Source organism: Lithobates pipiens, unplaced genomic scaffold (assembly GCF_037356315.1).
Source record: "Lithobates pipiens isolate NorthernLeopardFrog02 unplaced genomic scaffold, aLitPip1_a1.2 Scaffold_16, whole genome shotgun sequence".
Classification (NCBI taxonomy): domain Eukaryota; kingdom Metazoa; phylum Chordata; class Amphibia; order Anura; family Ranidae; genus Lithobates; species Lithobates pipiens.
In genome coordinates this window covers 456,195,637-456,210,478 of record NW_027507748.1, presented here as the reverse complement: position 1 = coordinate 456,210,478, position 14,842 = coordinate 456,195,637, and the positions used below count along the sequence as shown (strand labels likewise).

The 14,842-nt window shown below is 44.4% G+C and overlaps 1 protein-coding gene across 1 annotated transcript in view; it reads left to right on the top strand.

Annotated features, from left to right (window-relative positions):
- The first annotated feature begins 260 nt into the window (after nt 1-260).
- The window catches only part of LAMP1 (lysosomal associated membrane protein 1), a 93,262-nt gene continuing 78,680 nt past the window's right edge, over nt 261-14,842 (top strand). Inside the window, exon 1 of the mRNA XM_077482849.1 lies at nt 261-475. Within this exon, the coding sequence (XP_077338975.1) occupies nt 406-475 (70 nt within the window). The 5' untranslated portion in view covers nt 261-405. The remainder of the gene's footprint in view (nt 476-14,842) is intronic.

Here is a 14,842-nt window from a genome sequence, read left to right as displayed (position 1 = left end):
TCAGCAGGCTTTTAAAATTCAACATCTAAACAGTCAGACGGATTTTTAAACACTGTATTTCACTCAGTTTACTGTTAAAAAGAACTGTGACATGCATGACTTCGGTGGGTGTTACAAGATGCCTGCTTACCGCCTTCTCACTGTATCTTTACTGTGGACGAGTACGGGGTGTAAAAAGATGGCGGCGACGGAACGTCACTTCCTTTACATAATCTGACAAAACAGCGGCCTATTGTGGTTGAAAGCCCGGGAGAGCGCGTGATGCGGTGACGTCACTGCATATGACTTGTGTATGTGAGTGAGCTTCCTGGCAGTGGAGTGTACGGTGTGAGTCCTGGTACGGTGTTCCCCGTTCTGTTGCTGGCATCTACAGGCGCCCCCCTTTTTCTCAGTAAGACTCGGGAGATGAGGAGAATGGAGACAGCCGGGCACAGGAGGCTGTGGGAGGCCGTGCTGGCCATGGCGCTGGTCCTTGGTGAGTGTGCGAGCTTCTCAGTGTGTAGGGAGGGTGTCCGGGGACTGAGGTGAGCGGCCTGCTACTAGCACTGTCCCAGGGAGGGCCGCTCACACCCTCCATGTTATGGGCAGCCCCTGTACCCAACTTGCATGCCTGATAAACACTGGAATTTGCTAGAATGGCCATTGTGTACAGTTGGCTGCTTACATTGCTTTGTCCTGTGCTTAAAGGGATACTCCACCTTTTGCAAAAATGAAATCGATACCCCCAACATTGATAAACAAAGGTGCACTTTTCATAAAGCAGGCAAAGGGTATAAATGCACAGAGGGGGGATATGCCAAAACTGGCAACCAATCAGATTCTAGCTCATTTTTAAAGCTTAAACGAGAAGTATGTGTTGTGGTTCCCCACCCTTCCCTCTTATACTTCCTTAGGTGGATGCTACATCTGTCTGCTGGATCCAAGACTGAGAACCGAGCGATCAAACACTTGGCTTTCAGTGAGAAGAGAGCTGCTGACTGGGTGTCACTAGAGTGCTGGGCAGTGGAGGGGGCAGGAGTGGCCGATACTCGCTGGTGCCGGTCCAGACATGTGGGCAGATCCTAATCTTATGGCTAGATCTTTCCCAAGCCTGGACCAGTGTTCTATTGAATAATGCCCTCTGTCTTAGGCTTCATGTACATGAGATATGGTTCAGCCTCTCCTGAAAGATTTAACTTGGCAGCTAGAAACCAGCATCTAAAAAACGGGCATTTAGCCGCGCTTACACCTAGAAGCACTTCAAAATAACCAAAAATGAAAAACGCCTGTACCCAAAACCTGGCTAAATGCTAGTTGCTGGGTTTGGCATGCCTCTAAACACAACTTCTGAACGCATTTTTTATTTTTTTTAGGGTTCTGAAAAAAGCCTTTAAACAGAACTGCCTAGAAACGACTATGAAGAACCCTGTGTACATGTACTTATAAGAGAACATAGAGAGTTCAGGAGCAGTTGAAAAAAAATGCCCAACTGCTTCTAAACATCCGTTTACCAGCAGCAGTGTACATGAGGCCTAAAAATGCCTGCTCAGGACTGCACATGCACAGTACGGGAATGGCACAACTGCTGATTTCCCGATCAGTGGTTGTGAAAATGACTGCCCAGATTGTAGGAGGCACGACCTCTGATGAGCCTCCTCTGCTCTCTAGCTCCCTTATCACCTCCTCCCATGCTCGCCTCCAGGATTTCTCTATTGCCTCTCCCATCTTTTGGATTTCCCTATCCCAATCTGTCCGACTGTGTCTTAATCTATCCATCTTTAGACGATCCCTGAAAACCCTTCTCTTTAAAGAAGCCTATCCTGCTTCTAACTAATATACTGTTTTTTACTTTCTCCCTCAGCTCATCCCCCCACAGCTATTACATTTGTATCAATTGACCCTTCCTTTTTAGATTGTAAGCTCTAATGAGCAGGGTGCTCTGATTCTTCTTGTACCAAATTGTAATGTCTGCCTTTATTTTGTTAAGTGCTGCGCAAACTGTTGGCAATATATAAATCCTGAATAATAATGAGCGCCAAGGGACAATGCTATTCTCTGATTCTTGCTTGCAGGTTCAGTGTAATGAAGGGTGGGTTTTTTAATGTTGTTGGGCGGGTTCAGCGTTTTGCAGAGCATATTTAGCTGGATAGCAGAGTGGATTTGGTTTTGTTGCAAAATGCCTGAGCCCGCCCTTCAATACGCTGAACCTGTCCCACAAGCACGAGGCAGAATCTGAGAATAGTATTGACCCTCTGCGCTTTGCCGATCGTTTTTCCCTAGGCGGTCATTGGAGTGTTGGATGGTGCCTCCTACGATCTGCTTATGTGTCTTCATGCTGTCACAACAGCTGACCGGGAAATCGGCTGTTTTGCTGTTCTGTACTGTGCATGCGCAGCTCTGAGGGGGCATTTTTCGACAGAGGGCACTATTTGATAGAACACCAGGTCTGTGATGTCAGCCGACAGCAGGATTCGGCCCATTGTCTGTTGAGAACGGGTCACAGGCATGCAGAATGAAATGCACTTTTGTGATCCACAGAAGTATGGTGAAACGAGTTTTGGCTGTACTTCTTTAACCACTTGCCTACTGGGCACTTGTACCGCCTTCCTGTACAGGCCAATTTTCAGCTTTCTATGCTGTCACACTTTGAATGACAATTGTGTGGTCATGCAACACTTTACCCAATCAAAATTGTATTTATTTTTTTAAGACAAATAGAGCTTTCTTTTGGTGGTATTTAATCGCCAGTTTTTTTTTTTTTTTTTTTTTGACAAACAAAAAAACCTACATTTTTGAAAGAAAATAAAGTTTTTCTTAGTTTCTGTTTTATAAATTTTTGTAGATTAAGTAATTTTTCTCCTTCACTGATGGGCAAGGCTTCACTTCTGATCAGTGTCCTGATTATCAGTGTTTGCCAGTTATCGGAATGGCGATAACTGGAAAATCCCGTGTACGCTGTGATCAGCTATGATTGGAAACGGCTGATCACATTGTAAAGAGCCGCTGTGATTGGCTGTTTACCTCAATCTGATCATCTGCAGATGCGTGCCAGAAGCACGATTACAGAAGGATGTCGTATGATGCCCAAGCAATGTGTGGCTGTGCTGTACCTGTCATTTGGCTATAGTGTGGTTGTGAAGAGGTTAAAGTGGGATTAAACTCTCCTATGCTTTAAAGCCAAGGAAGCTGCCATCTTAGCCCTGGTTTGATCTGTGATTGCCATGCTGTTGCATATATGATCAGTTAAGACACCGGCTATTTGATGGCTTGACAGTTCTGCTGAGAACACAAGTAACTATGACCGTTGGCATTCACGGCATGCCTTGGGAGCTAAGCCCATTGATTTAACTGTATCCCACAACGCTCGCATTTCAAGGTGTGTTGTGAATGCTGACTGTCGCATTTTGCTTGTGCTGTCAGCCAAACTGTCAAACCATCAAATGGCTGGTGGCATAGTTGATCACATGAGTATGTAAAATAGATTAATACTGTTGCGCACAACCTTGCCAGAAGAACTAAATAAAATTTTCCTAGAAAGCTGCTCACATATACAAGTGTTCTCTACACTCAAGCATAAAAATAAAGGGAGGTGTTTTATGTGGCGCTAACTATAATACAGCTACATGTGTATACCCTAAAACAATATAAATAATTAAAATGACAAAAATAGTAATACAGTACATACAAATGTGCAAACAGTGCCAAACAATAAAGTGCATAGAAGTATCTGTATTAAAGTGCAAGAAAATGTAAATCAACTACATCAAATACATCAATTACATTTTCTTGCACTTTAATACGGATACCCACAATCCAAAGACATGCAGGTAGGTAAATTGGCTTCTGTTCAAAATTGGCCCTAGGATATGAATTGGATTGTGGGCTCCTTGAGGGTAGGGACCAACATGAGTGTACAATGTACAGGGATGGGGACAATTGTAGACACTCACTCAGGTTGAACTGGTTGGACTGATGTCTTTATTCAACCTTATTAACTATGAAAAAACTATGAGATCAAACAGATGCTATAATGGCAGCTTCCTTAGCTGTAAAGGATAGAAGGGTTTGGTTCTGCTTCTAGGGCCAGTTCACACACCATAGAAACGCAGACCGGATGCGTTCCAGATGCTTTTCTGCGTGTGTATTTTTAATGCGTTCCAGTGCATTTTTTTTATGCAGTCTGGTGCATCCCCCCCCTTTTTTTTTTTTTTTAACCTTAAATAAGGACTTGTGTTCCAGTGCGTGCATGTGCATTCCAGTGCGTTTTTGTTGCATTTTACAGCATTCCAATTCAGTCAAGTGCAGGAAAAATGCAGCGTGTTCCATTTTTATTTTAATTTTTTTTTCTGGAACTGCAAGCAGTGGTGTGAACTATGCCATTAAAAACCATCTAGCCTACTTTCCATGCGTTTTTGATGCATAAAAAAACGCACTTGACTGCACGTCGTGTGAACTGTCCCTTAAAGTGGAAGTAAACCCATAGATTTAACAGTTTCAAAAGTAAAATTTCCGGGAAACATTCCGAGAATGTAACTGTCACATTGGATGTTAAAACATCCAGTGGCGGGTGTCCTAACTGATCACATGTGGGGCATCATGACAGTTGAAGACTAAACAGAGGCCAGAATGGCAGCTTCCTTTGCTGAAAATGATGGGAGGGTTTACTTCCACTATAACGGAACAAGCTGAAGATAGAAGGTGATTGTCACACACAACTACTCCAGATTCTTTGCTCCAGCTTTGATAAGTGTCTTCCTTGATGGTAAAGGATATGTGCCCTTGGGTTGTACCGATGTCAGTTTTTTTTTTTTTTTTATCGACTAGTACCGATACTTTTGGTCAGATACTCCCTGCTATACTGAATACCAATACTTTATGTTGCAATTTGCGTCAATACAAAATAAATGGACGCAAATTGCACTGCATAGAAACTCATGTACACACAGGGTAGCAGCGCTCTACTGTGAACAAGGCTCTGCTGAAACCTGTTAGCAGTTACTTTGTACTTGGTGATTATCAAATAAAGAATTTGGATGGATTCCAGAGTGCGAGTTCTTTCCATATATCCATAGAATCGCATGTTCATTGAACAGGAATGAGGTGCAATTCCTCCACCACTCCTGTGTGTATGAAGATCGCTCGCTCTCTCGCGACTTTAAAGTGGTTGTGAGCGTGCCATTTCGAACGTCGATCATGCGTTAGCGGTGGCACCAGCGCACATGCGTGGGGAGTGATGTCATGTCTTCTCTGGCCAGTCACAGCGCCGGAGCAGCTATACCCACGAGTCACTCCAGGATAGCTGGCAGCGTCAGAGGAGGTGAACGAGGGCTGATGCGGGGGAAATAGTTCATTATGCCTTTACCTTGCAGGGTGTATATTATTTATATAATATTTTTTTTAAGAGGCTCTACTTCTTTAAAGATTTACAAACGCAAGCATGAAACCATTTTCCCAGTTTCTGTGATCAGATAGCAGGATGGGCTTGCAGTCACATGAGCATTGTGATGGCCAATTAGCGAACGCTTGATCGGGAAGTCCGCCCCACCGCTCAGCATTAAGACTCGATTAAATGCTCTTGGGAAGGGGTTCAAGATGTTTCAGGTTTCACAAGGCACATCTATGCAGGCCCATTTTACAGAAGAAATAAAAGCCACTGGGGATTTGCTGTTTTCAGCCCACTGGAAATGGGGGACACTTGATAAGTTTGCCAGTATTAATGGCTAAGGTCCTTCAAATCCGTGTCCTCTTTTTATCAGAGTGCTGTGGTAGGAGGCAGAGTGTCTAATTACAACAAAGTGGATGGATGAGGCAAGCGTAGGGACCAGTGCTTTGCCTCTAGTTATAAGAGAGCCTGTTAATACATCCACCACATTATGTGGCCAGTAATAGTTAAAGGGGTTCTGCACTCATAATAATATATTTGCCCATTCTGTTGCCTCTAGACCGTACATTTGATAATGCCACATGTTTTTTTATTTTTTTTATTTTTTTTTTATTAATCTACCTTTTGTAATTCGTAGTTTTTTTATTTTCCTCCCCTGCGGCGATGGGCGGTCTCTTGCGGGGATCAGCATAATTTCCTGCTGAAGCCCGCACTGTCTCCTGGGATCTCGTCCAAGTAATCCCAGGAGACATTGCGGCTAATGCACCCGGAATCTCGTGAGATTTCGGCTAATACACCCTAAATCTCGCGTGATTTCGGCTATTACAGCCGATTTCGGCTGTAATAGCCGAAATCACGCGAGATTTAGGGTGTATTAGCCGAAATCTCACGAGATTCCGGGTGCATTAGCCCATCGCCGCAGGGGAGGAAAATAAAAAAAAAACTACGAATTACAAAAGGTAGATTAATAAAAAAAAAAAAAAAAAACGTGGCATTATCAAATGTACGGTCTAGAGGCAACAGAATGGGCAAATATATTATGAGTGCAGAACCCCTTTAAGATAAGGTCCAGGTGGGGCACACACTTCAGGCACTGTTCTCTTGGTGCAGCTAGGGTGGAAGCCTCTTGCTGTCTCCACAATGCCTGACTGCCTCCAGCATTGTACAGGTCCAAACTGTGTCAAATATGACAGCTCAGTCCTGTGAGTACCCCTGTTAATCCATGGAACATCTGTGTGTGTCAGTCAGCCACCCTCTATTTTACTAGCTCTGATGCAGCTTCTGATAAAACAGTCAGAATTATAGAAGAGCTCCATTCATTACACTGGCAGTTACCCTCTCGCTGTGTAAGCTGCAGCCTGCACCATTGGTGTGACAACTGATAAAAATTAAAAAAACAGATTACAATGTTAAAATCTGCAGCTATCTTCTTAATCAAGAGTTAGTGATTTGTATTTTTTTTTTTTTTTTCTAAAATACCAATCATGTTCCATCATCCTCTTCTAGGGTCCTGGGGGCTTGCTATAGGGGCTCCCGTGTGGGCTCAATTCCGAGTTGCACTGTGTGCCTCTATTGACACATAGTGAAGCTCAGCCCCACCTCTGCTTTCAGGATTTGATTGGCAGCAGCAGGAGCTATTGGATCCCACTGCTGCTGAGCCTCCTGTAAGAGAGGGGAGAGAAACGCAGACACCCTAGGGAATAAAATGGCAGTTATTTTAACTTTTTATCTTGCACGGTATTTGCGCAATAATTTTTCAAATGCCTTTTTTGGGTGGGGGGACGGTTTCATGAATGAAAAAATAACAAAACAGTAAAGTTGACCGAATTTGTTTTGTATAATGTGAAAGATGTTACGTCAATTAGATACCTAACATGTCACGATTTAAAATTGTGCACGCTCATGGAATGACGCCAAACTTCGGTACTTAAAAATCTCCATAGGCGATGTTTTTAATTTTTTTACAGGTTACCAGTTTAGAGTTAGAGGAGGTCTAGTGCTAGAATTGTTGCACGCGCTCTAACGCACGCGGTAATACCTCATGTGTGGTTTGAACAGCATTTACATATGTGGGTGGGACTTACATGTGCGTTCGCTTCCGAACGCGAGCTACCGGGGACAAGGACTTTTTTTTTATTTTTTATTTATTTTTTCTTCACTTTTATTCCTATTACAAGGGAAACATTATCAAGAAAAAAATGACCTATTACATGTAAACATCCCTTGTAATAGGAATCTATTGTGACAGGTCCTCTTTGTGGAGAGATGCGGAGTCAATAAGACCCCACATCTCTCCTCCAGGCTGGAAAGCATAAGCTCGAGAACAAAAATTTACCGGTCTCATGCTGACGGCCGTGATTGCGGATTTTTTTTTTACTTACAACCGGGCCTCCGATGGTCATAGAGATGACTGGTGACCGGCTGGTCCCTGGAAATCTCTATCGTCGTCATCCGGCGGCGGGCTCTTCTTTCTCTGGGCTCCCAATGGCACAGGAGAACCTGGAGAAGCTCTGGATGGCGGCAGAAGAATGCTTATAAGAATGATCAAGCGGCGGAACTGCACAGAATCGCCGACTGGAAAGAATATCATCTGAATGATGCCTCTAGCTGCAGGCATCATTCAGATATCCCCTCACAATACCCCAAGGTATTGAAGTGCTTAACCTCTTCTACTATATTCACCCTAATTAAATCTTTCCTCTCAGATTATTATTTATTTATTTTTTGTAGTAGAATGCTAGGTTTACACTTGTGCATTGTGGGAACAGGCACGAGATTGTGTGCATTTCATTTCTGTGATGCACGCAAACCAATGCATCTGTTTTATTGGTGTGACACCATGCCATAAGCCATAGTGGCTTCCCAACACATCTTGCTAACACATGGCAACAAAGTATCATGCTTTTTGGTGTGCGCAATTAAAAAAAAAAAAAAAAAAAAAGTCATGCACTTCTATCATGGAGTTTTCACACATAGATTGGCCAGCCCATTAAAATGAATGAACTGCTCTAAGCGAAATGCTCAAATGTGCATGTACTGTTGCACCTGCATAAGTTTGGATGGAGCTTAATTGTTAAAAAAATGCATACACCAAAAATGTCTTTAACCACTTGACAACTGGGCACCTAAACCCCCCTCGTGACCAGACCAATTTTCAGCTTTCGGTGCTCACACTACTCATTAGTCTTGCAATACTGTACCCAAATGAATTTTTTTGTCCTTTTTTTTTTTTTTTTATTTATTTTTTTTTTCTTTTTCCCCACAAATGGGGCTTTCTTTTGGTGGTATTTGATCACCTCTGGGTTTATTTTTTATTTTTTTGCGCTATAAATGAAAAAAGACCGAAAATTGTGAAAAAAATACGCATTTTTCTTTGTTTCTGTGATAAAATTTTGCTAATTATTTTTTTTTTTCATGAATTTTGGCCACAATTTATACTGCTACATATCTTTGGTAAAAATAACCCAAATTGGTGGATATTGGTCTTTGTGAAAGTTAGAGAGTCTACAAGCTGTGGTGCGAATCATACAAAATTGATCACATCTGATGTACTGGTGGCCTATCTCACTGCTTGTGACCCGAACAAGTCAGGAAAGTACAAATACCCCCCAAATGACCCCTTTTTTTGAAAGTAGACGTTCCAAGGTATTTAGTAAGATGCATGGTGAGCTTTTTGGTGTTGTCATTTTTTTTTCTCCCCACAATTCTTTGCAAAATGAAGATTTTATTTTTATTTTTTTCACTAAATTGTCATTGTAATGGGTTATTTCTCTCACATGGCATGTGTATACCACAAATAATGCCCCAAAATAAATTCTGCTACTCGTCCTGAGTATTATGATACCACATGTGTGGGACTTTTCCACAGCCTGGCCACACAGAGAGGCCCAACATGCAGGGAGCACCGTCACGTGTTCTAGGAGCATAAATTACACATCTAACTTGACTACCTATTACACTTTTGAAGGCCCTGGAGCACCAGGACACGTGGCACTGACGACAGATGGCATTATACGTGGCACTGACAGGTGGCATTGGGGCAAATGGCACTGACAGGTGGCAGTGGGACAAATGGAGCTGGGGACAGATGGCAATGACAGATGGCACACTGGGGATATTACTTACGGCTGCTGCAGCCGTTCATCTCTCCCTCCTCACACGCTGTCTGTGTGAGGAGGGAGAGCGGCGCTGACAGATGATCTCATATGTTTACATATGAGATCATCTCTCATTGGGCACGCCGATCGCACTGTAAAGGGCCGCTGTGATTGGCCGTTTACAGCGATCTGTGACTGGCTGTGTCCGGGGGACACGGCCAGCACAGAACTTCCCCCGATGCGTGCTCCCGGGAGCGCGCATTGCGGAAGTAAACGGGACGTCCAGGGACGGTCTCCCGGCAATTGGTGTCCGCTCTGCAGCCATCTGTAGAGTGGACACCTAGTGGTTAATTTCTTTGTTGCCGTGCTTTGTACTAGAAACCTTATTTTGTCCCTCTGCTGTCAGAATACAATCATTGCACAGCCCTGATTGTGTGGATGGGGGGGTCTGTTCAGTATGTTTTTTTTTTTTTTTTTTTTTTTGTGTTCAGCCCACTGGCTATATTAAAAAATAAAAAAATAAAAAGGCATCTATGACCATATTTAAACTTTTAAGGCCTTCTTCAGAAAACAGTGTAAGGAGTAAAGTACTGTAATCTGTAAAGGCATGAGTCAGACAAGTTGCAGTGGGTAGTTTCCTGTCAGACAAGCAGACAGACTGCACAGAAAATTGCCAGACTTGACAGCATTTACAGGCATGTACAGTATAGCTGTGCTAAGCTATGATGAGGTGAAAATGCAAAAATCTTGCTGAGTTGTATTTCTTAGCATTATACTTCTGTTTTTCTTCAGGGCGGCCTTTTAGACTTTGTGATACTATATACATTAGCCATAACGTTAAAGCGGAGGTCCACCCTAAAATGGACCTCCGCTCATCGGCATCCCCCCCCCCCCCCCTCCGGCGCCACAATCGGCACCTTTCAGGGGGGAGGGGGGTGCAGTTACCTGGATAATCCAGGTAACTGTACCCACTTCCGGGCTAGCTCTCTGCGGAAAGGGGTGTACGTTACGCCCCTTTCCGCAAGCGCCCGCCCCCTTCAGCAAGTGCCCCGCTGCCTGCTGGGAAACACACAGCTCCCAGAGGCAGCGGGGACCGTCCGGATTGCGGCTCGCGCATGCGCAGTAGGGAACCGGGAAATGAAGCCGAAAGGCTCCATTTCCTGATTCCCATACCCAAGATGGCGGCGGCACGAGCGAGCGATCGGCTTCGGGTGCCGACATCGCGGGCGCGCTGGACAGGTAAGTGTCACTATTTAAAAGTCAGCAGCTGCAGTATTTGTAGCTGCTGGCTTTTAAAAAAAAAAAAAAAACGCGGAGTCCCGGTGGACTCCCTCTTTAACCACTTGCTTACAGGGCACTTAAACACCTTCCTGCCCAGACCAATTTTCAGCTTTCGGTGCTCTCACAATTTGAATGACAATTACTCAGTCATGCAACACTGTACCCAAATGAATTTTTTGTCCTTTTTTTTCCCACAAATAGAGCTTTCTTTTGGTGGTATTTGATCACCTCTGGGGTTTTTATTTTTTGCGCTATAAATGAAAAAAGACCGAAAATTTTGAAAAAAAACGCATATTTCTTTGTTTCTGTGACAGAATTATGCAAATTATTAATTTTTCTTCATAAATTTTGGTCACAATTTATACTGCTACATGTCTTTGGTAAAAATAACCCAAATTAGTGGATATTATTTGGTCTTTGTGAAAGTTAGAGAGTCTACAAGCTGTGGTGCGAATCGCACAAAATTGATCACATCTGATGTACTGGTGGCCTATCTCGCTTCTTGTGACCCGAACAAGTCAGGAAAGTACAAATACCCCCCAAATGACCCCTTTTTGGAAAGTAGACATTCCAAGGTATTTAGTAAGAGGTATAGTGAGCTTTTTGATGTTGTCATTTTTTTCCCACAATTCTTAGCAAAATTAAGATTTTTCATTTTTTTTTTTTCTCCACAAAATTGTCATTGTAATAGGTTATTTCTCTCACGTGGCATGTGTATACCACAAATGACACCCCCCAAAAAATTCTGCTACTCCTCCTGAGTATTACAATACCACATGTGTGGGACTTTTTCACAGCCTGGCCACATAGAGAGGCCCAACATGCAGGTAGCGCCATCATGTGTTCTAGGAACATAAGTTACACATCTAACTTGTTGACTATTTATTACACTTTTGAAGCACCAGGACAATGACACGTGACACTGATGACAGATGGCACTGATACGTGGCAATGATGACAGGTGGCACTGATGACAGATGGCACTAATATGTGGCACTGATGACAGATGGCACTAATATGTGGCACTGATGACGCGTGGCACTTATACGTGGCACTGATGACACGTGGCACTAATACGTGGCACTAATACGTGGCACTGATGACACGTGGCACTGAAACGTGGCACCGATGACAGATGGCACTAATACGTGGCACTAATATGTGCCACCGATGACAGATGGCACTAATACATGGCACCGATGACGCGTGACACTGATGACAGATGGCACTGATAAGTGGCATTGATGACACGTGACACTGACAACAGATGGCACGTGACACTGACAGGTGGCACTGATGACAAATGGCACTGATACGTGGCACTGATGACAGATGGCAGGTGGCACTGACGGCGGGTGGCACTGACGGCGGGTGGCACTGACGGCGGGTGGCACTGACGGCGGGTGGCACTGACGGCGGGTGGCACTGACGGCGGGTGGCACTGACGGCGGGTGGCACTGACGGCGGGTGGCACTGACGGCGGGTGGCACTGACGGCGGGTGGCACTGACGGCGGGTGGCACTGACGGCGGGTGGCACTGACGGCGGGTGGCACTGACGGCGGGTGGCACTGACGGCGGGTGGCACTGACGGCGGGTGGCACTGGGGCGGGTAGCACTGGGGCGGATGGCACTGCTGGGGGCGGATGGCACTTTTTATTTCATTTTTTTAATTTTTTTTTTCCACAATCAGAACGGCTGCCGCTGCAGCCGTTCATCTCTCCCCTCTCGCACTGTCTGTGCGAGGAAGGAGAGCGGCGCTGCGAGATGATCTCATATGTTTACATATGAGATCATCTCCCATTGGACACGCCGATCACGCTGTAAACGGCCGCTGTGATTGGCCGTTTACAGCGATCTGTGTTTGCCTGTCCCCGGGGGACACGGCGAACACAGAACTTCCGCGATGCGCGCCCGCGGCGGCGCGCATTGCGGAAGTAAACATCAAGCCGTCCAGGGACGACCGCCCGGACGAACGCGCCTGCTCTACGGCCGTAATTCGGCTATAGGGCGGGCGCGAGGAGGTTAAGACCACTGACAGGTAAAGTGATAACATTGATTTTCTCATGATGGTGGCATCTGAAAGTAGGTGGGATTTATTAGGCAGCAAGTGAACGTGTTGTCCCTGAAGTTGATGTGTTAAAAGTGTGGGGGGGGGGGGGGGGGGGAATGGGCAAACGTAAGGATTTGTGCAACTTTGTTGAGGACCAAATTGTAATAGCTAGACTGGGTCAGAACTTCTCCAAAACTGCTGCTCTTGTGGTCAGACTCGGGACCTACCAGAAGTGGTCCGAAGATGAAAAACTGGCAACAGGGTCACGGAGAGCCAAGGCTCATTGATGCACGTCAAGAGAAAAGGCTGGCCTATGTAGTTTGATCCAGTAGAAGAGCTATTGTAGCTCTGATTGCTGAAAAAGTTAATGTTGGTTCAATAGGTTCCATAACACCGTGCATTGTAGTTTGAGTATGGGGCTGTATAGCTGCAGACCGGTTAGGGTGTTCATGCTGACCCATGTCCGCAGCCAAAAGTGCCTACAGTGGGCATGTGAACATCAGATCTGGACTGCGGTGAAGTGGAAATAGGTGGTCTGATCCGATTAAAACACTTTATTTTTAATTTTTTTGCATCATATGGATGACCGTGTGCATCGCTTACCTGGGGAAGAGATGGCACAAGGATGCAGTATGCAAAGAAAGCAAGCCGGTGGTGGCTTAACTACTTTTCTTTTCTGACATTTCTGTCATGCGTTTATTGCCGTTCACATATTTATTGACTTTTTTTTTTTTTTTTTTTTTTTCTTCACCTTCTTTTATTTTTATCACTTTTATTGCTGTCAGAAGGGATGAACCGCATTCCTTGTGATTGCATGGGCTGTTAAAGGTACTCCTTTTTATGGAGAAATCTGGGGTCTTAGACCTCAGATCTCTCCTCCTGGCCTCCAAAGCAGCAGATCAGAGATCGGTTTGATCTGCTGCTTCACAAGCCAGTGACTGCTTGTAGACAAACTGGAAGTGACAAAATCCTCGTTATTTTTGACATCGCACGGTGGGAAGAACAACATCAGTATCGGTACCTGAGGAGCATGCCGCTACCAGTCGCATTTTTGCCGCTTACTGTGCTCCCTGATCGGGCAGGAGAAACCGGTAATGGTGGGGGTGCCTTTAAAGCAATCCAGTGGTTGTATAGCTAGCTAGGATTACGTTATACATTGTAAGGCTCCATGCCCACTGAGGCTCAAACAGCCATTTTTGGGAGTTTGGGTGTTTTTTTTTTTTTTTTTTTTAAGAACGTGATTTTAATGTCCAGTGTGCATGGAGCCTAGGGAATTGCCTGACGTAAATGAAGATGCCAAGATCATGGTTTGGTTGTACCCTCAACTATGATCCCGGTATAACCACCTCAATACCAGGAAATATATGTGAGGTGGGTAAAGGATATGCTGCCACAGCATACCTTCAGAGGTATAGTGGAGTCCATGTCTTGACTATTTTGGTGGCCAAAAGGGGGTCCTACTCAAACTTAGTTGAGTGGTCTTGGCTGTTGGCTATTTGGGGTATGTGTATTCTGATCATTGTATTCTGCCAGCCGAGAGTCTCCACTGTCTGAATACAATGTCACAGCAGGGACGGTTCCTCTATCCACCTCCTGGCTGATAATATTTATTTATTTTTCTGGTTCACCCGGTATAAACTAGCAATATATACCTAGCTTTACGTGCTGTAAGGCCGTGATAAAGGATACTTGAGAATATTATTGACTTCTAATACAATGAGGAGGTTAATATATCCTGATCCGCCCCGTGTGAAAGGGGCCTAAGTCTGAATGGCATTTGATTCCAAACCACAACACTTCAATAAAGCCAGTTTTGTTTCAGACTTGTTTATTTATACAGGCTCCTTTTTGATGGCACTCCTTGCTAAAGCAGAAAAATTTCAGAGATTATATATAAGGCATCCAATCCCAGTGATGCACATCTAAGCTGCCATTTAAAGTGATAGTAAAGTCTCTTTTTTTTTTTTTTTTTTTTTTTTTTTTATATTTGCCTCATCTGTACAGTTGGTTTTGCACACAGCCGCCTGGATTCTCCTCTTCGCTGCTCCTGC